The sequence below is a fragment of the Odocoileus virginianus genome, chromosome 7 (genome assembly GCF_023699985.2).
Source record: "Odocoileus virginianus isolate 20LAN1187 ecotype Illinois chromosome 7, Ovbor_1.2, whole genome shotgun sequence".
In the NCBI taxonomy this organism is placed as follows: Eukaryota; Metazoa; Chordata; class Mammalia; order Artiodactyla; family Cervidae; genus Odocoileus; species Odocoileus virginianus.
The window spans coordinates 2,813,354-2,840,287 of NC_069680.1; the positions used below are offsets into that span (position 1 = coordinate 2,813,354).

A 26,934-nucleotide genomic window follows, 5' to 3' on the forward strand; every position below is an offset into this window, starting at 1 on the left:
GGTTAACAGGTAAAGGAAAATAGTAGGTGAGAAGAGTGGAGTCTAGGCTTTAGTTCCTCCCCTTTTGCTCTTCTGTATTTTCCACAGTCGTGGGGCAATTCCCATTGGTGGCATCAGGACATTGAGGAGGAAGGCAGTCCCCATCACGCCTGACTCCCTCACCGCCACCTTCTGAGGCCTTTAGCCCAAGGTGAGGTTCTAGCTTCTTCAGTACCCATGACCCCGCAAGCTGCTCACTTCAAGGGAAAGACCAGTCTTTGCGTGAAATTCAGCTCTCATCTGGTGTCACACGTGAACCCTCGGCTCCACTGCGCCGTGCTTGCGTTCGCCTCCTCTCTTTCCTCTGTCCCAGCCGTGGCCTCTCAGCCCGAGTAGTGGGTGCTCCCAGGTCCCAGGCCCTGCCGGCCTCTTGTCCTTGTGTCTGTTCTCAGGTCGGGGGCTGCACCCAGGGCAGTGCTCTCAATCCAGGGCACACCAGGACCACCCCCGCTCCGCCCGCCCCCTCCCCGGGAAGCTTTGAGAAGCCTCACAGCCTGGGATCCGTGGGACTGAGTGACACGGACCTCTAGGGCAGGGCTGGGGCAGGACCGAGAATCAAGAAGGGAACAAAGAGGCCACCAAGACGGGCCAGGGGCTGGGACCCCAACAGTAACTGTGACCAGCATTTATTGAGTGCCTGCCGCCCGTCCTGCAGCCCCACAACCGTCCTGACGGGGGTGCAGTCACACTGTGTGTGGGGAGACAGGCTCAGAGGTGGGGGACACCCGTCCAGAGCCACAGCGAGGACATAGAGCCAGAGCTCAACCCAGCCAGGGGAGCACCTTTCACGCGGGGAGGAGACAGCTTCCTGAGGCGCTCTCTCCACTCCAAGAGCTGGGCGCTTCCTGTCGGTCTCCTGGGGTGAATGCAGAGGTGGTTCCCAAAGTGGGGAGGCCCTGGGTCTAAGCCCACATTCACAGCTGCTCTAAGGAGACTGGCCCTCTTCTTTCTCCAGAAGGCAGGCTTTGGGGGTTTGCTCATTATCCACAATGGAGGTGGCTCTAAGTGAGTTTCTTTAAGACATCCTGGGGCTGCCCTGGGGACAGTGCCATCCCTGGGGCCGCCGTGGACAGGAGGAGGCTCTTGCCATGGCGCTGTCTGTGAGCCAGGCAGGCCTGGGGAACCGGGGCACAGGCCGATGCACAGGGCAGCCCTTCTGGTTCTAGAGCAGGGGAACGTGGGAGGCCTCGCCCAGACGCCGGGCCAGCTCGCCGGCCTGCTGCACCAGCACGTCCGTGGGTACAACCGACAGGTGGAGGGTCAGCAGCTCATGGCAGCCGACAGCCTCGGCCGGGTGGCCCTTGCTGTAACACCGTAGGAGCTTCCTGGGGGAGAGGGGGAGGAGGACAGCGTTCAGGAGGGAGCCGGGCCAGGGGCCTCTCCCAGCACCACATGGGCATGAGGTCCCTCACTGGACTCCAGCACCAGGCTGGAAAGGACTTCCTTGCTCCTTGCTGACTCCCCATTTTTGAGACTCAGCCCCAGGCCGCCACGGCCCACCCCCTGGAATCCCAACCCTGGACAGCAGGGCCCCAGCTATGGGGCCACAGAGCCAGCTAGGGAAGGTCCCAGGAGCCCAGCAGAGACAGCTGCAAATGCTGTCTCGGTGTGCAACAGGAGGGGAGGAACCCCAAGAGCACCCCACTCTCTTCCTCTGAGTGCTGGGCCGTGAGGAGCTTCTAACAAGGAGGGCGGGCTCGGGGCGGGGGTGGAGGGCAAGGAAACACTCCTCAAGGAGGGGCTACTCCCTCTGCTGAGACGGGCACTTATCATCTGCCATCTGTCCCCCTCTGTCCCCAGTGGCCCTCTGGGTCGGCGTCACCTGTAGTAGTCTCCTCCCAGCATGCCGACGGGAGCGGAGTCATCAGACAGCACAGGCACCTCCATGATCTGGAGTTTGTGGCCCTGGGGGAGGAGGAGGAGCCTCGTGAGTGGGGAGGCGGTCGGCATGGTGGGAAGACCACGGGCCTGAGTCAGACTTAGTGGGTCTGAGGCCCGGCTCAGCCCTGATTAGCAAGTGGTTGGTGCTGGGAAAATGCACTGACGTCTTTCTACCCTCTCTTCTCATCTGTGAACTGGGGGTAAGAATAAACTCCCAAGAATATTAGATGTGATGAACATAAAGTTCCTGGGGCCATAGCGGGCACCACGGTGGTAGCTCTCATTCCCACCAACCACTGCACCTGGCTCAGTGTGAGGGACGGCGACTGGGGAGGTGTCGGTAAGAGCAAACTGTAACCAAAGGCCAAGTCTCTCCCTGCAAGGACTGGGAATCCCAGGGAAGGACACGCTGGGGTAGAGACTCAGGCTCTGCTGGGCTCCCACCATGTACCAGGTGGCGTCATGGGGTTCCTGCAGTCCTGTACCCACCCGCCTATTACCCCATGAGGCCAGCCACACACACAGAGAGCCTTGTCTCTCCCTAGAGGCTGAGGTGATGCTCAGCCCCACGTCCTGGGCACCTCTGAGGAGGGCACAGAGCAAAGATGGGAGCCTGCAGGTCAGGAAGCCAAGCCTGGGTTCTGACGTCATAACTTAGGACCTCGGTGCCCTGGCCGTGGTGTTTGATCTCAGGGCCTCAGTTCCACCATCTGCAAAATGGGATCGGAGACACTCATCCCAACCAACACATGGGCTGTATAGGTGTGAGGCTGTGAGAGCGGCAAGACCCCAACAGCCACACTGCACCATGGAAAGGGATGCCGCGACCTCAGGCTGAGGGGAAGGACGGCATGCTGCCAGGGGCAGAAGCGGGGCATGAGAGGTATGAGCAGCTTTGCCCTGGGCAGGTTGCTCAATTGCTCTCAGCCTCCATTTACCTGTCTCAGCAGTGGGAAGAGGAAGCGAGGCTTTGCCGCAGAAAGTGTGGGCTGAGCATCCTTGCTCACACGGGGCATGGCGGTCTGTTCATGTGTTACCTGGATGCCTCTTGAACAACAGCTTGAGTTTTTCAGAGAACGGGGGGCAGGGGTCACAGAGCCTGACTGCAAAGGCGGACCTGAGCTCTGGGTCCCAACCAGCTGGGCTTTGCTGTCAGTCCCACTGGTGACAAGAACAGCTGGAGAGACAGACTGAACAGAATCCAGGAGAAAGGGAGAATTGCAGGACTGCCCTGCCGGGGCCAGCCACACCCACCATGTCATTCTCGAACCACAGGAAGTAGGAGCAGCAGAAATCCCCCTCGCGGAACAGCAGCGTGGTGTAGCCCTTCTGCAGGTATCTGCGCGCCAGTCGGATCAGAGACCAGACCTGAGGGAGGGGACGGTGTTTACGTCTGCAGCCTGAGGGTGGCCCTCGCCCCACGCCGGGGGCTGGGCTCCGGCTCTCAAATCCCAGTGAAAAAAAGCACTTGGAGGAGGACTCCTGGAAGGCCAGGGGCCTCTCCTGCTCATCTTCCTCCTTGGTGCCTGGGCCCAGCCTTGGCTCAGGGCAGGAGCTTAGTAATAAACGGACAATGGATAGATGGACGGACTACCTATCCCTCTCACTACTGCAAGGACAAAACATACGTATCAACACTTTATGAATCTTCACTATATACACAAGCTATATAGTAGCAAATTCATTTTTCAGGCCAGAACAGAGCCAGGGACACAAGCAGAGACGAGAGGGTGGCCACCTGGAACACTTCTGATGTCGAGGGCTCACACGGACCCCCTCAGGGCTGAGGATCTCTGGCGTGGCTCTATGCCAGGAAAGTGCTAGAAAAGAGTTTGGATGCACAGTGCCCTGGCCCTGGGACACGCCCTGCTTGGAGGTGAAGTCTGAACGAGGGCTCACCAAGGGCCCCAGTGGGAACACAGTGACCAAGGGCCAACGTGGCTCAGGTCCTCTCTGCGAGGCTCTCCTCCCTGATTCAAGGACTTCTGCTGCTGCCGGTGAGCTGCCTGAGAGGCGCTGGCAGCAGGGGGCACCTCTGCCCCCACCCCCTGCCTCCCAGGGCTGGCCAAGGCCTGCTGCACTCCGACCAAGGCGCTCAGTGACAGGTGTACACGAGCCACTCCCAACCTGATCACACACAGCATCTAATTAAATGCAAACAAATACCATGGACTTGCTCCATTTTTCAGGAAAGCAATTCAACAACGGATATCAATAACCTTAAAAACAACTCCTCCCACTTGACTTCATAATTCCATTTCCGGGAACCCATATTGAGAAAATAATCAGAGATGAGGACAAGGATAAATGCCTAGAAGTGTGTGCCCCAGAATTATTTATGATAGAATCTGCAAACAATCTCAGTGTTCAACACTGAGGAAATGGCTAAGTACATGATGCTGCGTTCCCATGATGGACTGCTGCAGAGCTGATGAGAATCATGTTGATAAAGAATTAATGACATGAGGAAATGCACCAGATACAAAGTGAAGTAAAAATGCGGGAAACACACTGCATATGAAGGATGACCTCAACTACAACAAACTGCACAGGAAAACGACGGAGAGAAACGTACCAAGATAACCCCAGCTACCCTGGAAGGAGATGAAGATGCCAGTGTGGATGGTCCCAGGAAATGCTCAACCAACCCCAACTACACTCAGTGCCATGAGCTGCGCATCACCGTGTGTGTGCATCTGTAATCTGTGCACTAACTCCACGACGTTACTGGTGTTACTGTTCTCTTTTATAGAAGAGGCAACTGAAACTTAAGACTCCCTACCGCCCCAGGCCACACAACTAGTGAGGGGCAGAGCTGGGTCTCCAATGGGCTGTCAGTGACCTTGTTTTCACCATTATGGACACACTTTACTTGGATATATAAAATATACATATATAATATATAATAATGTAAAATATATGTAACATGTATAATACATAGTAACCTATTATGTATTATATATGTATAAAATATAGCTTTTTATAACGTGGCAGAGGCCTCCCCAGCAAAAATACTAGCTTGCCATGAAGATGAATCAAAGAAAATAAAGGAGCCCTGGAGACTGTTTCCTCTGCAGAAACCTATCTTTTCATCCTGATACTCAAATCCATTAACCTGTGTGTCCTCTTTCTGTCTTAGTGAACTCAACAAACCCTTACTGGGACCCAGCCATTCCCCCCCTGGCCTCACTACCCAGACACTGTTGCTCCAGGAACATTAACACATCTGGGGAGGTGGCCCCACACACTGGCCAGGGCCCTAGGGTGACAAAGACAGGACTGTTCTCTTAGGAGCCTACAAAGCTGGACGCAGAGGTAGGAAGAATGCAGTAAGGGTTCCCATGGGGGTGCTCGGAGTTTCCTGGGGGCTCGAGGGCGGGGACTAGCCCTCCTAGGCAGGGGTCGAGGCACACCTTGTCTGACACGCAGGGAGAGTGCCTGGGCTGGGCCAGGTTACCTTGGTTCTGACGAAGGTGGCCAGGGGCCCCCTGCCCAGCTCCGATGAAGTCCTTTCATTGCTGCTGAGGGAAGGGGCCACCATCCGACCAGTGGTGCGGTCCACGTAGATGAAATGCACCAGGCCTGGGAAGTCTTCCAGGAAGGTAAGGGGCTGAGTTAAGGTGCTTTTGAAGCCAGAACCAGGGAAGGAGCTCCTCCATCCACCTAGGCTTCTCAAGCACTGACCCCCCTGCCCCATAGGCTTCCTTTTCAGCCACCCTCCCAGGATACCCTCTTTCCCAGGTCTCACTTTCCCTTTGAACTCCCAACCCCGAGAAGGTCTAAGATGCAAGTACAATGGATCTCCGGCTCTGGCACATTGAACGCCGGGAGTTCTGCTCCCAAGGAACACAGCATGCTTATGTTTTACCATCTTCAGGCTGAATGGGTTTAAATGACACACATGGTGAGGCCAGGGTGAGCAGAGCTACAGAGCTGAGAGTGAGCCCCACTGGCCGCCACCCACATGCCTCGCCACAGTCCTCTTCATCTCTACGCCTCATCTTGAGCTGGAAGGGTCCTCTGAGAGGATGGGCAGTGGCTGGAGGCTGGCAAGGCCCTCTGTCACCCCTTCTACCTGCATGCTGAAGACCGAAGTCTCAGGAAATTTTAATACTGAAAAAGACTCTTCATATAAAGTTTCAGGGAAGACCAGTATTTGATAAAACTAGTTCTCTGATAAAAGGGTAAGTCTTAAGGATATGGCTTTTAAATAGGGACCAATAAACACATTTATTGCTGGCCTTCTCAGAGCCTTCATACTCCACTGTACTGAAGCATCTAAGGAGGGGGGACTCAGCCCCTCAAACCTATCTGACCCCAGGGCCCTGCCCCTCCTGGGAGACCTACTGCCACTTTGCTGGCTGGACAACACCTACACAGATGATCTCTATGAAGTCATCGTGGGATGCCAGGGATTTCCGAAATTCCAGCCTCAGAGCATTCCTACAGATAGGACACTTCCAGGACACTAAAGTCTCCTCACTTTCTTCAGCAAAAGGAAGCTGAGATGCGAACTATGTGGTCTCTTTCCCTAAAGTGGCTGTCCTTCAAGTGAGTGGGCAGAGGAGGCAGCAGCCCAGGGCCGGGCATCAGGATATGACACCATGGTGACGTTCCTCCTGCTCTTCACCAGCAGGAAGTCCTTCCAGTCTGCCAGCTTTTCCCTGCCAAGGGAGCAGGGGAACAGGAGGGTGAGGCGTGCCCGGCGCCCGCCCCAGCCGTCAAGGGCTCACACCGCCACTTACTGCATGAGCGTCTGGACTTGGTCCTGCAGGTGCTGGGGCAGGTGGGGGCACCCACAGCCAGGGGTCATGGTCAGGAAGCTGAACCGATAGACAACGCATAGCTGCCGCTTCACCTTCCTGCACACATGGAGCAGACTGGGGGCCAGAGATGAACTGTCACAGAGGGAAGGATCCCGGAGGGCCGCACCCAGGACGGTGCCCCATCCCTGTGGTCACCCTCCTCCTGGACTGATGGATGCGGCTGATGAACTACACCCTGGCCCTCACTGAGCTGGGAGTCAGCTTCCATTTTCCCCCAGCATGGGGCTCTGAGAAACTCAAATCACCTCCAACCTTCTGGTTTATTTTATGGAGAAACAAGGTGCAGTGATTTGCCCAAGGTCACGCTGGTCCGTGCGGAACCTGGGTCTCTGCTAGTGGTGTTGGGTCCTCAGGCCCTGCTCTTCAACTTCTGTCTTCTCTGCCCCCAGCCTCCCCTCAGCATCGTGGGGGTTGGACCCGCCCTCCCAGGACCCCCTCTGTCCAAGCATCTTTTCCTCCTGGACCTGGAGGAAACCTGCCCCCTTGTCCAAACGATGCCCTCCTTGACCTCAGAGCCCACCACTCACTCCCAGGATGAGCCGGGCTCACTTTTGGAGAAGGCCTTGGTCTTGAACTCCAGCCAGGTTCTCTGTAAGCAGACAAGTGACAGGTGTCTTCCTGACAGTGTTTCCACAGTGAGGTCCAGGGGAGCTCTGATGTCGGGCTCTAGAAGGCTCCCCATCTCCATGGCTTATTTAGGCCCAGCACACAGCTGCTGTCCACAGCCAGGCTGGGTCTCTGGCAGGGCCCCCAGCAGGCTGCAGCCCACTGTACACCATGGTCTAGTCACTCAGCAGGCTTTTACTTAAAGAGCAGCTTCTGGGTTCGAGTCCCAGGCTCTTGGCCTCGCTGGCAGACATGTAAACCAGTGCTGTCAGAGAGACAGGTCAGTGCTTTGAGGGTGGGGTGGCTGCAGGCAAGGGTGGGGGTGCTGATCCCCTTCAGGCATCTTTGCCTCCTGAGACCTCACTGGGGCGTGCCGGGCACCAAGAGACATGGGGCACTGTGGACTGACTGGGCTTCAGTCGCCTGCTCTGCCTCATCTAATCCCCTGCTTATTTTCAAACCAGTGCAAACTTCAGCTGCAATGAATCTCAGTTCCTCAAACAAACCCAAGCCCTGCCAGCTACATGAACGGCCTCCGATCTCAGCCCAGGGTTCTCCTCTGGCGCGTACCTCCTCGGCTCCTGCCTGGATTGCACCTGGTTTCCTCCTCTGTTCAGATACTGTCCCTGTGTCTGGGCCTCATGACCCCACCTGGGCTCTAAGCCCCCTGTGGGTGGAACGGCCTCCCTGTGTCCTGAAGCCTGTGAGCCCAGCCCCATGGTGAGGGGCACGGTGGGCCGACCACTGGCCATTACTGAGCTCTAGAGCTGGGCTCTTCCTCCACCGCTCACCCGTCTGGTAACTCTGGCTAAATCACCATCTATCTGCGTCTTGCCCTGGTTTCCTCATCTGAATCACAGGAGCTGGAACCCGTGTTCTGCTAAAGTCACACAAGAATGTTTAGGAAACATCAAGGGCACTGCTATGTTGTGGGGGATCAGGAGCATGGTCCCCTGGTGGGGGTGGGGCGGAGGCCGGCCCCCTCCCCTGAGCCTTGGCCCCTCCGGTGTGACAAGAACAGGCCCTGCCTCCCCTCCCCGAGGTGGGGCATCCGGGGCCTGCATCTCACCTGAAGTTCTTGGCCCCCTCGATTCTTGACAAACTTGTCCATCCTCTGGCGGAGGTCCGCCATGATGGGGTGTGACCGCAAGGCGCTCCCAGCCTCTTGCCCCTCCTTTAGCTTCTTCTCCAGTTGAGAAAACCCATCCAACAGCTGGTACAGGGCCAGGGCCAGAGGCGTGTTGGGGCACTGAGGGGAGACGCGCAGGGTGGCCGTGGGGCGGGCGTCCAGGCCGGGACGGCCCCAGGGCAGGCGGGGGCGCTGATACCTTGGTCAGGAGCACCAAGCTGATGCCTGGCCACAAGGGCAGGCAGTACATGGTGTGTGGCACCATGGGGCAGTAGTTGTCTTTCACGCTGGCATCCAGGAAAATCCTTCTGGGGCCAGAGGGTCCTGGGGAGGGAAGGATCAGCGTCTGGAGGGTGTCTTCAGCCATCTGGGGAGGAAGAGGAGCTGTCAGCGGGAGAGGAGGGGCAGTCGTCGGGCGTCCTCCCCAGGCTGGGTCCCCCCTGCAGCTGCCCACTTGCTGTCTCCCTCGGAACCTCGAGGGACAAACTCTTCTAGCCCCCAAAGTCCCAGTTCCTAAATGCTGGCCTTCTGCTGAGGTTCCCCTGGCAGCTCCCATCCTGCTGTCTGTCTGTCTCTCTCAGCATCTTTGGGGCCCTTCTGTACAGTCAGGACTGGACGCCACACAGAGGTGGTGGGTAGTAAGAAAGGGGAAAAGGAAGAAAGGAAAGTGGGAAAAGCAGATGGGATGGCATGAGCTGGGGGGGGAGGCTCCTTCCCAACTTCATATACACAAATGGTTTAAAGCCTACTAACAGTTGATCATTTGACTGCCTTCCAGACCTCCGAAAGTCATTCTAAAGGTACAAGTGAGGGCTTCCAGGACTAAGTGAGAAGACTCCAGCCTCAGGAGGGCTCTGAGTAAGAGTCTTCAGTGGGCAGAAGCGGAAAATTAAGGGAATCATTAGGGATGCCACAAAAGCTTCTTTGTAAGTAAGTCACGGTAGTCTTACGACGACAGCAAAGGACTGGATGCAACGCACTGGCTGTTCCAAGCATTTGCTAAGTAAATAATAACATAATGCAGGCGATGCACTCTGAATAGTCTCATTAAAAACCACATTGCCAAGGACTGCTTCGTCAATGGGAAAATGCTCAAAACAAAAAATAATGAAGAGCGTTAGGATTCAAATTGGGCAAAAGAAAAAATAAATATGTGTGTGTGTGTGTGTGTATAAATACATTTATAAAGTCATAGGAAAGCCTCGAAGGAAACACTCCAAAAGTGTTCAACAGAAGCTAACATCTGGGGTTGGGACTGAGTGATTTTTGTTCCTTTTCCATATTTTACTTCTGTTTTCCCCAATTTTTCTACAGTGAACATATTTACTCTCTTATTTAAAAAAAAAAACAAAAACCATTAAAAATTAAGTTAGACTTTCACTAAGTACAGTGAGGGTGGGGATTTCTCAGAAGTGGAGGCTGTGTGTCTGGGGGAGGGGTGGAGGGAGGGAGAAGGCCACCCTCACCCACCACTCCTCACCCTATCCCCGGCCCTCACCTCTGGGCTGAGTTCTGTCCCCTGCACTGGCCAGACAGCCGTGAGACAGCACCAGGAAGACCGGCGTGCCTGGAGAGTCACCCCAGGAGAAACCCTCAGAGTCCCCAGGACCCTCTGCAGCATCTCGGATCAGCTGGTACCCTGGCCAAGCGCCCTGGGCCCCCAGGAGAAACTCACCTGGATGTGGAGAGAGTCAGTAGGTGGGGTGCCCCCATCCAGCCAGATGGTGCTACCTGCAGACAGACCGTAGATGATAACAGGATGACAGAAACAGTGGGAAGATGTAAATACCGGCCCAACAGCCTGTCAGCAGGGGAGGATGGAAAAGAGGCCCTTCCCGCGCTGGCAGCTCACAGCACTTCACGGGGCATAGCACCTCAGTGTGAACTGGAGAGCCTTCCCCTTCTCATTCTACCCCAAGTTGGCGGGTGCAGGGCAAGCTCCCTCCATGGAACCACAGCTAGCGCAGCCTGGGCTGGGGAAGAGAGGCACCCCTGCCCGCCCCCCGCCTCCCCACCCCCAAGCTGGCTGCTGGGCACGAGCTCCCGTCCCTGGGCCTCGCAGTGGTGGGGCAGGTCCCTCACACCCCTCCTCAGCCCCCAGCCCCCTCCCTGTCTCTGTCCTCTCTGCCCCTTTGAGCCCCTCTCTGGCTATAACAGTGCCTCTTCACTCTTCCCTGGGAGGCAGCACAGTCTACAGTTCCCGGCTCATTTAGTCAATCAGCAAACTTTTACTGAAGTACCTACTGTGTGCTGGGAACTGAACTAGATTTCCCTTCCTAGAACAGCTCACAAAAACTACTGAACCAAGTACATATTTGAAATATTATAGCTTTGTACTAATTGTGTTCTCTTGTATATTTCACTGCAAAAAACCATCATTTATAATCACGTTTCTTGGGGAAAGCTTGAATTTGTGTTTCAAACACCTGACTTAAAATGGATGAGAGCAACTCAAGCCGTTTGTAAGCTGTGACTTCTGTGCACTGTGAACAGGAATTATTTACAGCTTTGAGGCATGAAAAAACTCTTTCTGAGAGAAAGGGGTCAGGAGGAGGAACAAGGGGAGGAAGCAGTGAGAAGAAAACGGAACTTCAGCCATCACCCCAAAGTAGCGCTTTCTGATGTGTTTGGGCTTGTGGCAAGCTTACAAAACCCAGGAGAGCTGTGACCTTGGCCCTGGAGAAGTGGACAAGCAGAGATGAGCTGCCACGTGGCCTCAGAGGTCCCAGGCTCCTTTTTTGCTTTGTTAATAATATTTCAAACATTCTTGGGTTTTTTTTAAATTGTTTGTCCACATACTTTGGAAGTAAGGTATAAACTATACAGATTGAATACTGATATTTTAAACCACTGTGCTGGAAATAAACTATTAATTAGCTGATTACTTATTAACTACAAAAGGTGGTGAGAGCACACATATGCGAGTTGAACTTTTAAATGAAATCGACTTGTCATAAAAAGTTTTATGGATCACTGAAGTAGCCTCAATAGTCCTTGAATTCAAGCTGGAGCTGGCAAGACAGACAGAGAGGCTGCAGCAGACAGCGTCCTGGGCTCTAGGAATGTGGGTGTCCGCGCCTGGGCTCTTACAGGGCATTGGGATCCACTGACCCCTAGGACAGATTCCCAGGGCTACCAGTTGGCACCCACCTCCTCCCCCTCACCGTCCAGGGTCCCTCCTCCACTGTAGGTCTCACCTGAACTCTGCTCCCCGGGGGAAGGAGCTGGTGTGAAGTACTCCTCAATGGGGGAGAGGCTGTCTGTCTCCTGGGAGAGAGAAGGCGCACCTGGGCTGAGGGCTTACGGAGAGGCTCTCCCAGGGGGCTCAGCCCTGGGCCCTGCTCTCCGAGGAGAGGCAGACCTTCCCCTCCTCTTCCCTCCTGGCCCCTCCCCGCAGTATAAAGCACATACGGTCCCCGAATTCCTGGTTGGGTCTGCAGAACAAGAGCTCCAGGCCTGCTGCACGGGGATGCTCTGGCTGCGGCGGGGCCTCCGTGGGGAAGGCTGTGACAGGACAGGCCCGCGGATGCTAGTTAAAGCTGCCTGACTGGCTTCTCTTCTTCCCAGCGCTTCACGGCACAGCCCTCAGGGGACTCAGCAGCCCCTGCGCCCACTCCACTGCACAGCCCTGAGTGCACGCCCTCACTTCCCAGGGATGTTTCACTTCTAGTCTTCCTCCAGAACCACAGAAATTCTACAAAGTCCAACAAATTGGCATCCAAATCACTGCCACACTGTCACTGATGAGGAGGATGGTGTGGCAACCACGCTGGCCAGCACTTACTGAGCGTTTCACTATGCCCCAGGCACCGCTGGGCTCCAAGTAAACTGCCACCTTTATTCCTCACAACAACCCTGAGAAGTAGATGCCATGGTTGTCCCATTGCACAGATGAGGAAATTGAGGCTCCGATGGAGTGAGTACTTGCACAGCAAATAGCTAAGTGGCGGAGCTGGGACTATGTGACTCCGGAAACCTGCACTTTTAACCCACTAATCCACCTGCCTTCTAGAATTCCCTGCACCTGAAAGCAGCTAGAAAAGTCATGCCCAACCACACATTCAGGACTGAGACTTAGAAACCAGTCTCCCCAGCTGCCTGCCCAGCGCTCTCCAGGCTGGCCATCCAAGTCGCCTTTCTGGTGGCCTCCCACTGCCCAGAGTGCTGCCCTGAGAGAGACCTGGGGGTCGCTGTCCTCCGCTGTGCTCTCGCTGGGGTAGAGATCCTGCACCAGGAGGATGAGGGCCAGGAGGTCGGCTGGGCGCAAGGAGCCAGCACCGTGGCTGTGGAGAGGACAGGTACCCGGTCAGCACGTGCCCACGGCCCCTGCCCACAGGTGGCAGTGGGTGGGAGAAGGCAGGTAAGGGGGTCTGGGGCAGGATCCCTGCCCTCCACAGTTTATAAACATGCCAGCTGACTTTATCCTCTTCTGAGAAAGACATGGAATATACAAAATTAATGAACTCATTCAGTTTTAAAAATAAAACTTGGCTGTGTTGAAAAAAAAAATGACCAGTGGAAAACCACCAGGGACCAGGAATGGCGTATCAGGAAACCCTAAATTCAGACTCTGAGACAGTATTCCAGGAAGGAATAAATCAGAGAGGGGAGTGAACTGAGGGGGATGAAGAACTAAGAATCTAAGAATCAACGCTTCCTGGAAGTGATGGGTCTGGAAGGTTTCCCTGGCCCAGGAGGTGGTGCTTTTCAGGAAGGGGTTGGAAGAAAGGGTGAATGTGAGGGGTCCTGGGGCTCACCTGGAGTAGAAAGCCAGCAACTTGGAGTGCACGAGCAGGAAGGCATGCAGGGCCTCCTCGCCGGCCCGCCCGGGGCTGGAGTTGACGGCCTGGATGACGTGCCGCTCCAGCGCCTCGATACACAGCTTACAGAGCTGAGGGTGGATCAGCCGCTCCACGGCCTGGGTATGCGGGCAGGGGGATGGAAGCCATGTCACCCCAATTCCTCCTGTCCCAGACAAAGTCTAGTGATACATTCACTCGGGCCACAGTAAGCACATGCCATGTGCCAGAAGCTTGGGAGCACAGAGGCTCAGACCAACACAGGCTGTGCCCTTGAGGGGCTCGGTCTGTACCAGTGTATCAAGCTCCTGGGGGGTCTACCTGTCGGGGGCTGATTCCCCTGACACTTGCTCACGGCTCATTCTCCTGCGAACCTGACTGTTAACGGTGAGCTCACACTTGCTGCTCTTCATCTGTTCTCTAAATCAGTGGCTTTCAACATGTAGTTCCCAGACCAGCATAAGCAGCGTCACCTGGGAACTTGTTCAAAATGCAAATTATAGAGCCTCCCATCCTCAATGCCTAACTGACTGAGAAAAATGAAGCCCAGGCACCTAATAAGTCCTCTCGATGGTTCTGATGCATACAAAGAGGAGAACCAATTCTCTGATCTACAGAGAATCTGTGTTTGTCTACAATAGGGAGCAAGGGGGTGCTACTGATGAGCAGCCTACTCCTCGGATCTGCACTTAAGTAGGAGTTGAGGCTCAGTTTTTTTGCCGCTGGCCAGAGGCGTACTTCGCTGGCTGTAGCTTGGTACCATCATTTGCACTCAGGCAATCTTGACTTTAGTGCTGCTTACTTTTTACTACTTCCTACTCTAGTTTCAGCTCAATATAATTTGGGGGAAGGGATCAGAGGCGAGGGAGCTAACTTCAGAAATTTCCATAATTTACTGAGCCCAAAAACTGCACTCAAGAAGTCTGTTTTACCCAAAGTCTAGCTGTGTTATTGTAGGGAGGCCCATCAGAATGCCTAACTGTGAAGCCAGAAAGAGCAACCCTCTGAAATGCATGAGCTTAGGGGGCTGCCGGTGCCCTCACTCACTGGGGTGGGGGGCAGATGTCAGAGCATGGTCTCAACGCTGCCCGGCCCCCGTGGCCTGACACTTCTGTGGCCCGAGGACTCCCACACCCAGTAGTCACCTCTACGGCGAAGCACTGCTCCTGGTCCCGCAGGCGGCTGTAGGTCCACAGCAGGCTCTGGAAGCGCCCCCACACCTGCTCACGCTGCTCCAAGGCCGGGGGCCGCAGCCTGAGGCAGAGCAAGGGAGACCCACAGAAAAGTGGTGTCCCCAGCTTTAACCAAAGGAGCAGTCTGAGATCACTGTCAGAGCTGGGCAAGCTCCCGTGACAAACACCCAGGGGAAGCCACACGGCACACCTGGGGGAAGCCACACAGCACACCTGGGGGAAGCCACACAGCACACCTGGGGAACCACACAGCACACCTGGGGAAACCACACAGCACACCTGGGGGGGGGAGTCACACGGCACACCTGGGGAACCACACAGCACACCTGGGGAATCACACAGCACACCTGGGGAACCACACAACACACCTGGGGGGAGTCACACGGCACACCTGGGGAACCACACCGCACACCTGGGGAACCACATAGCACACCTGGGGGGGAGTCACATGGCACACCTGGGGAACCACACAGCACACCTGGGGGGCCACACAGCACACCTGGGGAACCACACAGCACAGCTGGGGAACCACACAGCACACCTGGGGGGGCCACACAGCACACCTGGGGGGAACCACACAGCACAGCTGGGGAACCACACAGCACACCTGGGGAAGCCACACAGCACACCTGGGGGGGAGTCCCACAGCACACCTGGGGGGGAGACCCACAGCACACCTGGGGAAGCCACACAGCACACCTGGGGAACCACACAGCACACCTGGGGGGGAGTCACACAACACACCTGGGGAACCACACAGCACACCTGGGGGGGGGTCACACAGCACACCTGGGGGGAACCACACAGCACACCTGGGGAACCACACAGCACACCTGGGGGGGAGTCACACAGCACACCTGGGGGTCCACACAGCACACCTGGGGGGGATTCCCACAGCACACCTGGGGAAGCCACACAGCACACCTGGGAGGGAGTCCCACAGCACACCTGGGGAACCACACAGCACACCTGGGGAACCACACAGCACACCTGGGGGGGGTCACACAGCACACCTGGGGGGAACCACACAGCACACCTGGGGAACCACACAGCACACCTGGGGAACCACACAGCACACCTGGGGGGGATTCCCACAGCACACCTGGGGAACCACACAGCACACTCTACAGCACACCTGGGGAACCACACAGCACACCTGGGGGGGGTCACACAGCACACCTGGGGGGAACCACACAGCACACCTGGGGAACCACACAGCACACCTGGGGAACCACACAGCACACCTGGGGGGGAGTCCCACAGCACACCTGGGGAACCACACAGCACACCTGGGGGGGAATCCCACAGCACACCTGGGGAACCACACAGCACACCTGGGGGGAACCATACAGCACACCTGGGGAACCACACAGCACACCTGGGGGGAACCATACAGCACACCTGGGGAACCACACAGCACACCTGGGGAACCACACAGCACACCTGGGGGGAAGTCACACAGCACACCTGGGGAACCACATAGTATACCTGGGGGGAACCACACAGCACACCTGGGGAAGTCACACAGCACACCTGGGAGGGGGGTCACACAGCACACCTGGGGGGGGTCACACAGCACACCTGGGGGGGGAACCACACAGCACACCTGGGGGTCCACACAGCACACCTGGGGGTCCACACAGCACACCTGGGGAGTCACACAGCACACCTGGGGGGAGTCCCACATCACACCTGGGGAAGCCACACAGCACACCTGGGGGGGAGTCCCACAGCACACCTGGAGGAGCCACACAGCACAACCGGGGGACCCACACACAGTGGGGGTGCATCTGGCTGCGCTCTTGCCAAGGAACAGAGTGGGACAGGGGTGGAACCGGGAGGCAGGTGCCTGAGCAACTCACCTCACTTCTCGGCCTCTCGCTCACACATACATGACAAACGTCAGCTAGAGAGACCCAGGGAGGTGCCAGGAAGGAACAGGGGCAGAGTGGGACCAGCAGCTTCACCAAGGCCTTGAGAGGGGCTCAGCACAGCACCCCAGGACTCACTCCTTTCGGATGAGCTGTCCGTCCATGGTCACCAACCCGAAGTGCACCTCAAACAGGTACTTGAGCATGCACAGCTTCTGCCGCAGGTCCCCTTCACCCTCTGTGCGGTCTCCGTTGATGGCGATGAATAGGCATTCTCCGAACTGCAGGCACAGAAATCAGCTGATGTCAGCCAGCCCCCAGGGACAGAGATGGGAGAGGGGGCGGGGGGTGGTCAGTTCCCAGGGGATTTTGCTAAGATGCAGCATCTGCCTTCTAAAGGAGTCTGCGGTTCAAGATGAGGAAGAGGCGTGTGCACTGTCCGAGGAACCAAGGGGCAGAGGAACACGGGCCTCAGGGCGGCACACTCACCAGGTGAAGGACATACAGGTAATTGCCATTTTCCGTTGAGAAGCAGGTGTATGTGTCCGAGAGCTTCTCCATCATGGTCACAGAGGAGATGATGACCGGGGCCAGGAGGGTGCTAAGCTGGTCCTCCAGGGCGGGAGGCTGCAAGCGGGGGTAGAGAACAACACTGCTCAGGGGGCCAGACCCTGGGGCCAAAGGAATGGACAAGACCTGGAACTTGACGTCAAGGGCTCCACAGTTCTAGACACACCCAGGAGACTGTCACTGTCCTGACAGGGAGACCCTGCCCCAAATCTTGGGTCAGGAAGACTGGGAAAGGTTAGGCAGCTAATTGCATTGTTCAGGCCTTAATTCTGGAAGGAAAGATAAGGAATTAGGCCATGCTTCCACAGAGGAAGCCGACTCTAGGAAAGTTTGACATGTGCACCAAAGTCCAGGCCCCTTGTTGCAGTAAGTCTCTTTCAGGGAAAGCAACCTCAGGAAAACAATCAGAAATGGGGCAGAGATACACGCACAAAAATGCTCCCTGCAGCATCATTTATAGCAGAAGAAACTGGAGAGAATGTAAATGTCTAGTACCAGGGAAAGAGTTTAATATACAATAGTACATCTGAACAATGAGAAGATACAAAGCACTTAAAATATCAGAGCACCTCAGTGACGTGGAAAATTCCTACGATACAGTGTCATGTTTTTAAAAAAAGGTTGTGAATGCTCTGTACTTTCAATGCACAGAAAAACAAAGTATTGAAAAATATTTAAAAATTCAACATCATTAAAGTGATTGCTTCTGAACAGGAGGATCAGGAATGATTTCTCCCCCTAGTTTTTATATCTTTCTATACTTTCCTAGTTCGGTGACAAGCATGCCTTTACTTTTATAATCTCTTCCCTCATCCATTCCCCCGCATTCCAAATAAAGAACAGAACAAACAAAACCAAGAAGAAACTGGACAGATGTGCTGAAGATCTGTGAATGAAAATGGAATAAGGTCAGGGCGAATTGTAATAAGTCAAGTTCTTGACACAAGAATGAACAGGTACAAGGGCACAGCTGACCTTCCCCATGCTGATCTCAGGGGCCTTGACTGAAACAGGGAGGAAGCAGAGTCCTAGTTTTAACTTGGCTACAAGAAGCTGAGTAAGACCTGGCCTTGAAAAGAAAAACAGGCAAGCGGCCATGGGTATTGTGCGGCATATACAAAGGGGGCTACGGCATGTGGGGCGTAATTTCCTCCCACAGACTGGACATTCAGGAACCCAGGCCCGTGTCCACTATTGCAGGGACTGCCAGTCAGCTTCAATAGGTCCCAGCTCAGGGGGCTCCTCTCCTGACCATCCCCAGGCCCACCCCACCCCAGCCTGCCCCATCCCACACTCTGGTTAAAAAAAACCCCACAGTATTTGCCATCTGGTTCATCTTTATCCTCTAAATTCTCCGAGTGCAGGGTCATGTTGCTACATTCACTGCTTTGGCCCCGAGAGGCTGGCGAATAGTGGATTCTCGATTAGTATTTGTTGAATAAATATCCCTTCACATAGGGAAATGCTGGTTGAATTATTCATGTACCATAATTTTCTGGAACTGTCATGAATCAATTACATTAATAGAAATGTGACTTAAAAACCTAGATGGTGTACAGCAACTCATTTTAAAAGTAGCAGCTTTCACTAGGTATACAGGTGTGACAAGAATTCTTTTGTTTTGGTGGCGTGGTGGGGGAATGATAATCTTTGGTGTAGTTAGGGTGTAAAGAGAATTCTCTTGTATTATTGATATGTGGTGTGGTTATAAAGTGGTACAATATCTTTGAATGGCTTTTGAATCAATGATTCTTTTTTAGGAATTTATCCTAAGGAGATAATGAGATGTGGGATAAAATTCAAGCACAAATGTTCCCAACAGCAATAGCTATAGCAAACTAGAAGCAATATACATGTCAAGTACCAGGGAAATGGCTAAATAAATGATGCTATATTTATTCATATACTGAATATAATGTTTCTATTAAGATTTATGCTTTTGACAATATTTAACAAAATGGAATAATGCTTTTTCTATAACGGCAAGTGAAAAAAACCCAGGAATTAAAACTGTAAGTGTGGTATAATCTCAACTATTTGTAAAAGATAAAGACCCAAAGAAAATATATTGAAGAGCTAATAGCTTGAGGTAGAAGAATTATGGGTCATTTAAAAACTATTTCTCTGTTACTTCCCAAATTTCTTACAATTAAGTCATGTTATTTATAGGACCAGGGGGAAAAAGTGTTTTATCCAAGAGAAATAAAACTTTGAAGACTTTTTTTCTTTATGCTAGTCATTTAGGAACTGAAAAATCAGAATTTCTTCCTTTCTGAGGAAGGAAGAATTTCTTCCTTTCTTTTAAAAAGAGGAAGAGAAACATTATCAAATCGTCTGCCTCTTAAATTTTTAGACCATACTGATACAATGGTTTAAGAACTAAAATACTTAAAAATTCTTAATTTAAAAATTCTGTATATTGACTACTAAAAAATAAAGGAGCCTAACAGAGAGACCTGTTTTTAGCTTAAATAAAATCACTTAAATGTCTATGATCTCTGATACGTTGCATTATTCCTAAAGAGTATCAGTGATGTTGAGGTGAACTAACTTGCTGACATGGCACAGCTGATGACCAGGCCCACTGGACCAGGAAGGACACTGAGAGGCAACCAGTCTGTGTGGCTGCAGAAATGCAAGGACTCTCTACTGGATCCTCAATAACAAAGTGTTCAATACAAAATTAATCTGGAAAAAATTCCAAAATAAATTATTCTTTTAGAATGTACAGTAGAACTTATCTAAATGAAAAGGACAACTATCGCCGAGTTGTCATATTAAAGTATTAAACTGGATATCTATATGCAAAGAAATAAACTTCAATCTATACAAAAACTCAAAGTGGATCATCAGACCATAAAACCTAAAACTAGAAAACATCCAGGAGAAAATATGGGGAAAGTTCTTTGTGATCTTGGGTTGGGCAAAGGTTTAGATATGACACCAAAAGTATGATCCATAAAAGCAAAAAGTGGATAACATGGAGTTATCATATTAAAAATATCTGTTTTGAAAGATATTGTGCAGTAGATACGAAGACAAGACACAGACTGGAAGAAAATATCTACAGAACATGTATCTACTAAAGGACATATCCATAACACCTAGGAAACTTTCAAAACTTGCTAAGAATAATAAGAAATAAGCAATGCAACAAAAAATAGGCCAAAGACATGAAGAGACACTTCATTAATGAAGATATAAAGTAGAAAATAGGCATATGACAAGATGCTCAAAATCTCCCGGGGTGAGGGTGGGTCACGGCCTTCCAGAGCACCGAGGGCTAATCTCTGAGGATGTGTGGGTGTGAGAGGTGCCAGAGGTGCCACAGAGGTGCCACACTCAGCCTTGTTCACCCCTGGGCCAGGGCGGGTGGGCAGGCTCCCCTGCCTCCTGACAGTGCTGTGCTATTCCCGCCTGTCTGACCCTCCTGCCCTGCACTCACCTTTTCTCCCTCATTCTCTGTCTGTCCAAACTTCAGGCGCAGACTCTCTTCAAACTCCCCATCTGTCCAGTGGAAGAGGACCTCCGCACCCTCTGTGGCCACCAAGACGCACTTCATCTGCCAAGGAGAAGCAAGGTGAAGGTCACCTCCAGCACCACACCCACAGACTCAGCCTGAGTAACAAAAAAAATCATAATCCCAGAAAATACTTACTGGACTTTACTATGTGCTGGGCACTACCACAAGGGCCTTCCTGGTGTTACTTCACAGCACCCTCACAGCAAAGCAGGAATCTTCAGTTACTCCTATTTTTAACTCAGCAGTGGCCACAGGACTGGAAAAGGTCAGTTTTCATTCCAATCCCTAAGAAAGGCAATGCCAAAGAATGTTCAAACTACCACACAATTGTACTCATCTCACACGCTAGTAAAGTAATGCTCAAAATTCTCCAAGCTGGGCTTCAGCAATATGTAAACCGTGAACTTCCAGATGTTCAAGCTGAATTTAGAAAAGGCAGAGGAACCAGAGATCAAATTGCTAACATGTGCTGGCTCATCGAAAAAGCAAGAGAGTTCCAGAAAAATATCTATTTTTGCTTTATTGACTATGCCAAAACCTTTGACTGTGTGGATCACAACAAACTGTGGAAAATTCTGAAAGAGATGGGAATACCAGACCACCTGACCTGCCTCTTGAGAAACCTGTATGCAGGTCAGGAAGCAACAGTTAGAACCGGACATGGAACAACAGACTGGTTCCAAATAGGAAAAGGAGTATGTCAAGGCTGTATATTGCCACCCTGCTTATTTAACTTATATGCAGAGTACATCATGAGAAACGCTGGGCTGGAAGAAGCACAAGCTGGAATCAAGATTGCCGGGAGGAATATCAATAACCTCAGATATGCAGATGACACCACCCTTATGGCAGAAAGTGAAGAACTAAAGAGCCTCTTGATGAAAGTGAAACAGGAGAGTGAAAAAGTTGGCTTAAAGCTCAACATTCATTCAGAAAACTAAGATCACGGCATCCGGTCCCATCACTTCATGGCAAATAGATGGAGAAACAGTGGAAACAGTGGCTGACTTTATTTTGGGGGGCTCCAAAATCACTGCAGATGGTGACTGCAGCCATGAAAATTAAAAGACGCTTACTCCTTGGAAGGAAAGTTATGACCAACCTAGACAGTATATTAAAAAGCAGAGACATTACTTCACCAAAAAAGGTCCATTTAGTCAAGGCTATGGTTTTTCCAGTAGTCATGTATGGATGTGAGAGTTGGACTATAAAGAAAGCTGAGTGCCGAAGAACTGATGCTTTTGAACTGTGGTGTTGGAGAAGACTCTTGAGAGTCCCTTGGACTGCAAGGAGATCCAACTAGTCCATCCTAAAGGAGATCAGTCCTGCATGTCCATTGGAAGGACTGATGTTGAAGCTGAAACTCCAACACTTTGGCCACCTGATGAGAAGAGCTGACTCATTTGAAAAGACCCTGATGCTGGGAAAGATTGAGGGCAGGAGGAGAAGGGGAAGACAGAGAATGAGATGGTTGGATGGCATCACCAACTCAATGGACATGAGTCTGGGTAAACTCCGGGAGTTGGTGATGGACAGGGAGGCCTGGCGTGCTGCGGCTCATGGGGTTGCAGAGTCAAACACGACTGAGCAACTGAACTTAACTGAACTGAATGCTAAGGCTGGGCCCTTTCCTGTGTTATCCAGGCTTTCTAAACACAGCATCAGACACACTACCAGCCTACCAGGACCAAGCGTAAAGAAGGACCCAGCTCGTGATCTGGACGTGGGGTCGACTGCACAAGGGAGGCAGGCAGTCAGGGCCTGGTCTGGAACACTGGGGGGCTAGTGCACCTCCCTCTGGGTGGTCCAGTACTTCTACTCAAGTCAAAAACAGCTCCAGAGTATCAGCTCCAAAGCCCACAGGCAGTGGGTCCAGCATTATGGGAGTTTCAATCACAAGTTCCTCCTGCCCTGGTGGACACAGAGGCTGTGTGACCTTGGCCACAGTTCTCACCCTGCTTAGCTGCTGCTTCCTCGGCCACCTCCACCAGCATCCTCTGCCCTTTCAGACCTTCCCCATCACCCACACATGTACCCTCTCTGCAACACACATTTCTTGATTATGTAAAATGTGTTTTCCTATTCACCATGGTAGATTTTTTTTTAAGAGGTTCTGGTTTAGTTTTATTTTTTAATTTTTTTTTCATTTATTTTTATTAGTTGGAGGCTAATTACTTTACAATATTGTAGTGGTTTTTGTCATACATTGACATGAATTAGCCATGGATTTACATGTATTCCCCATGGTAGATTTTTAATTCACAGCTTCTTACTCTGGGCCTTGGCCCCCTGAGGTACAGCAAGACATTGACCTTCTCAACTCCTGGGGCAGCCTGGCCACGCCTGGTGAAGCCAGAGCTCTTGGGCCAGCTGCTTGCCCCAGGCAGGGGCTTCAGACGTTCTCCTGTACCTCAGGATGTCACATGGACACGAGCACATTACACGTGTGCTAAGACACGACAGTGATGAGGAAGCCCTGCTCTTAACTCTGCTACGGGTGGACGTCCAGTTTCCTCAGAAGGACCATTGTTATCTCAAGGTCTCAGACTCAGTTATACTCTTCAGGATCCCCTAGGTGACCAGCTTGGTGATACTTACGGAGCTCCTCCCCAGTCTCCAGTTGGATTATCAACTTTAACTCAGAGCACTTAACTTCACAGTGTTTCCAGCACAGTGAAAAACAGAGAACGTAGCCTACTCCCACGGAATTGCTCCTCACCAAGCAGAGACCAGGAAAGCAATGGGGTGTGAAAGGAAAGGTTGCTGCGTGAGGGCAGGTGGGCCCGAAAGAGGCTGCCCTGGGACTCCCAGATGAGCCTGGCAAAGTTCAGGACTCAAGGGGCTGGCCTGATGGGAAGGAAGTGGGTGGGTTGGAGAATAGTGGGCTGTATAATAGAGTCTGTGAACAGAGAGTCCCTTTAGGCTAGTAAGGGTGTGCGCCATGGATGGGTGGGGTCAAGGTTATGAAGGCCAGTTATCCTGGTGTGGGGTAATGTGGGTCCACTCCTTGCTGAAGGCCAGAGGAGGAAGGGGCTGATTCAGGAGGTGTAGCTTAGAGGTCTGGTAGGCAGTGATGCGGTTTCCCAGGTGGCTTAATGGCAAAGAATCCACCTGCCAATGGAGGAGAGGTGTGTTTCATCCCTGGGTCAGGAAGATCCCCTGGAGATAGAAAAGGCAACCCACTCCAGTATTCTTGCCTGGGAAATCCCATGGACAGAGGAGCCTGGTGGGCTACAGTCCATAGGGTCGCAAAAGAGTTGGACATGACTTAGCAGCTAAACAACACCAACAGGCTGTGATGATCACCTAGATGCCAGGGACGAAGAACAGAAACAGGCAAAGGTGACATGAGGATGCAGAGCTGGGGCAGGCAGGGGATGGGGCTGAAACAGCTCTGCAGAGCCTGAGAGAGCTCAGTCCTCTGCCTGCCTCACCCTGTCCACCTCCCATAGTCCGAGCAGCCCCAGGGTGGCTGCTGCCTGCCTCCGTCTCAGGCAGAATCACCTACCGTGGCAAGGAGCACAGCAGAGCTTCCTGACAGCCGAAGGCTCAGAAAGGGCTGCAGCAGACAGACTCGGCAACCAGCTCATGGAGAGCAGCATAGCATTCCACGACCTACTCAAAACAGGCGGGGGTGGGGGGCATAAGAGTAAGCAGAGGCTCTCATTTCAACTGCTGCCCATTCCAGGGAGTGGACAAGATGGTGGAGGACTGAGTGGTCAAAGGTTTCTCTCTGGCTCTTGGGCAGTCTGCTCAGAACACACTCCCCACTGCCAGGGGGTGTCCCAGTGCTCCGCATACTGCTCACCCCTGTTTTCCCACAATGGAGAACATGGACCCGGCAAGCACAGTCCTTTGGACATAGCAGGTGGCCACAAACAGTAATTCTCACCTACTGTTTCCTCCTGAGCACTCTCACTTCCCTGTGGGTCACTCTGAACCATGGTGTGGTCAGCAAGCCTACCCTGAGCACCCCCAGGGAGCCTGCTATGAGTGACTATTGGGAAATAGCACAGCACATCCCAGGGATTCAGAGACTCAGTCCTGGAAGACAGGAGATATCCCAGGATGATCCAATGAATGGCAGTAAACCAATACAACAGGCATGGGAGACCTGGTTCTAGTTCTGGCTTTGCCAAGGCACTTACACTTCTCTGGGCTCAACCTCTGGCTCCATCTCCCTCCAGGGTTCTAGTGAGTCAGGGAGCAACCAGGCAGTCACATCCTTAGCAACTACTTTCTTACAGAGGTGTGTGCTCAATCATGTGCTAATCTTTGCAACCCTATGGACTATAGCCCACCAGGCTCTTCTGTCCATGGTATTTCCCACGCAGGAATACTGGAATGTGTTGCCATTTCCTTCTCCAAGGGATCTTTCCCACCCATGGATTGAAGCCACATCTCTTGTGTCTCCTGCGCTGGCAGGCAGAGTCTTCACCACTGTGCCACCTGGAAAGCTCTTCTCACACAGAGAGGTGAGGTGGGAGAGTCACTATACTGATTTCCCAGCTCCCCTCCTCAAAAACAGGGTGAACTAAACTAGCTCCAGAACCACTCCTATTTTGATGATAAAAAGCAGGAACAATATAAAGCTTTGCCTTAATCAGGAAGCCAAACATTGTAAGCAAACAAAAGGCAAGAAAGGGCTGTTAAGGGCTCAGCATCTTGTGCAACATGAGACATAACTACTACATCACTGCCATGACTGGCCTTAACGCCATCTTCCCATTAATATGGAAATACTCTCTAGTGGACACTAAGTTCTGCTTTCATTTCAAAAGGTCTGTTGGAAAGAGGACCTCACTGTTGTTATTTTGTGGTTTCCCTGCTCTCTGCTCTAAGGAGGGACTCAGTGGAGCTTTAGATGGAGCCGGGGCAACTTGGGGAACATGTCTGCCCCTTCTCTCCCCCCGCCCCCCCAACACTTATTTTCACCATTCTCCCCCGCAAACTGCCCCTATGACCGCCGCCCCTAAGGGCTGGAGGACGCAGCAATAGGACCTGCCCACTGGCAGCATTCTTGTTTGCCCTGCACTTTACAGTTTATGCGGAAGTTTCGCCCCCCATTTCCCCGAACCTCAGAGTGGCAACCGCCCCATTTCGTAGCTGCAGAAACTCTGGCTACCGGAAATGAAGCGACCCGCCCACGGTCCCACGCCGGGTGGGTGAGGCTGGCGGTGGGGACTCTGCTTCCGGGAGGGCCGCGCCGGCGTCCCGGAGGAAACCCCGTCGCCCACCGAGGCCCTCGGACTGTGCGCACCGAGTTGTAGCCAAACACCTACCGACCTGCCAGGAGTCCGCGCCGCGCTTCCGGGTGTGGTCACGTGACCGCCCACGTGACCGCCTGGGGAAGGATTGGAAGCTCGCTCCGCCTCTGCCTGGCTTTTAGGCTCCTGCCCGCCGCCGTGCAGTTTGCTCCCGCTAAGTAACAGGGACCGTCGACTCCTGACTGCGACCCTCACTTCCTGCGGGACAGTGGCTACGGCCCTCCGGCTCATTTTTAAATTGGATTGTTTTTGTTATTATTTCTGTGATTTCTTTTTTTAGATACAAACTGTTAGGTATCTGTTTTGCATTATTATCATTATTTATTTACTTGTTTTAGCCAATCTGTCTTTTTGTTTTTTTGTTCCCTTTATGGTGACTTTTGAAGAATAGAAATATTTGTGTTTTTTTGTGTCCTATTTAAAAAGTCTTCACCTAAGCTAGGGTCCAGAAAAGCATCTACTGCTTTATTAACTGTGCCAAAGCCTTTGACTGTGTGGATCACAACAAACTGTGGAGAATTCTTAAAGAGGTGGGAATACCAGACTACCTGACCTGCCTCTTGAGAAATCTGTATTCAGGTTAAGAAGCAACAGTTAGAATTGGACATGGGACAACAGACTGATTCCAAATAGGAAAAGGAGTACATCAGGGCTGTATATTGTCACCCTACTTATTCAACTTATATGCAGAATACATCATGAGAAATGCTGGACTGGATGAAGCACAAGCTGGAATCAAGATTGCTGGGAGAAATATCAATAACCTCAGATATGCAGATGACACCACCCTTACGGCAGAAAGTGAAGAACTTAAGAGCCCCTTGATGAAAGTGAAAGAGGAGAGTGGAAAAAGTTGGCTTAAAACTCAACATTCAGAAAACTAAGGTCATGGCATCTGGTCCCATCACTTCATGGCAAATAGATGGGGAAACAGTGGAAAAAGTGTTTTTTCTAAAAAAAAAAAAAAAAGATTTTATTTTAGGGGCTCCAAAATCACTGCAGGTAGTGAACTTCAGCCATGAAATTAAAAGATGCTAGATCCTTGGAAGAAAAGTTATAACCAAGCTAGACAGCTTATTAAAAAGCAGAGACATTACTCTGCCAACAAAGGTCCACCCAGTCAAAGCTATGGTTTTTCCAGTAGTCATGTACGGATGTGAGAGTTGGACTATAAAGAAAGCTGAGTGCCAAAGAATTGTTGCTTTTGAACTGTGGTGTTGGAGAAGACTC

The 26,934-nt window shown here is 52.4% G+C and overlaps 1 protein-coding gene across 17 annotated transcripts; it reads right to left on the reverse strand.

Annotated features, from left to right (window-relative positions):
• Positions 1-621: 621 nt before the first annotated feature.
• HPS1 (HPS1 biogenesis of lysosomal organelles complex 3 subunit 1) lies at positions 622-25,814 on the reverse strand. Of its 17 annotated transcripts, none has more exons than XM_020884332.2 (21): positions 25,724-25,814; positions 23,946-24,052; positions 20,573-20,722; positions 20,360-20,476; positions 16,834-16,971; positions 16,483-16,625; positions 14,426-14,534; positions 13,239-13,399; positions 12,662-12,764; positions 11,893-11,985; positions 11,679-11,748; positions 10,157-10,212; positions 8,681-8,848; positions 8,422-8,601; positions 7,274-7,335; positions 6,666-6,800; positions 6,519-6,584; positions 5,378-5,522; positions 3,175-3,288; positions 1,862-1,944; positions 622-1,364 (listed from the first exon to the last, which is right to left on the reverse strand). In XM_020884332.2, the coding sequence occupies exons 4-21, from the start codon at positions 20,474-20,476 to the stop codon at positions 1,202-1,204; spliced, it is 2,106 nt and encodes a 701-aa protein (XP_020739991.2). In that variant the 5' UTR covers positions 20,573-20,722; positions 23,946-24,052; positions 25,724-25,814; the 3' UTR covers positions 622-1,201. The 17 variants fall into 17 exon arrangements, 16 of the variants coding, with proteins under 16 accessions (XP_020739991.2, XP_020739992.2, XP_020739990.2 ...); XM_020884333.2 differs by having other exon boundaries at positions 25,720-25,767; XM_020884331.2 differs by lacking the exon at positions 25,724-25,814 and adding an exon at positions 25,515-25,692.
• Positions 25,815-26,934: the final 1,120 nt, after the last annotated feature.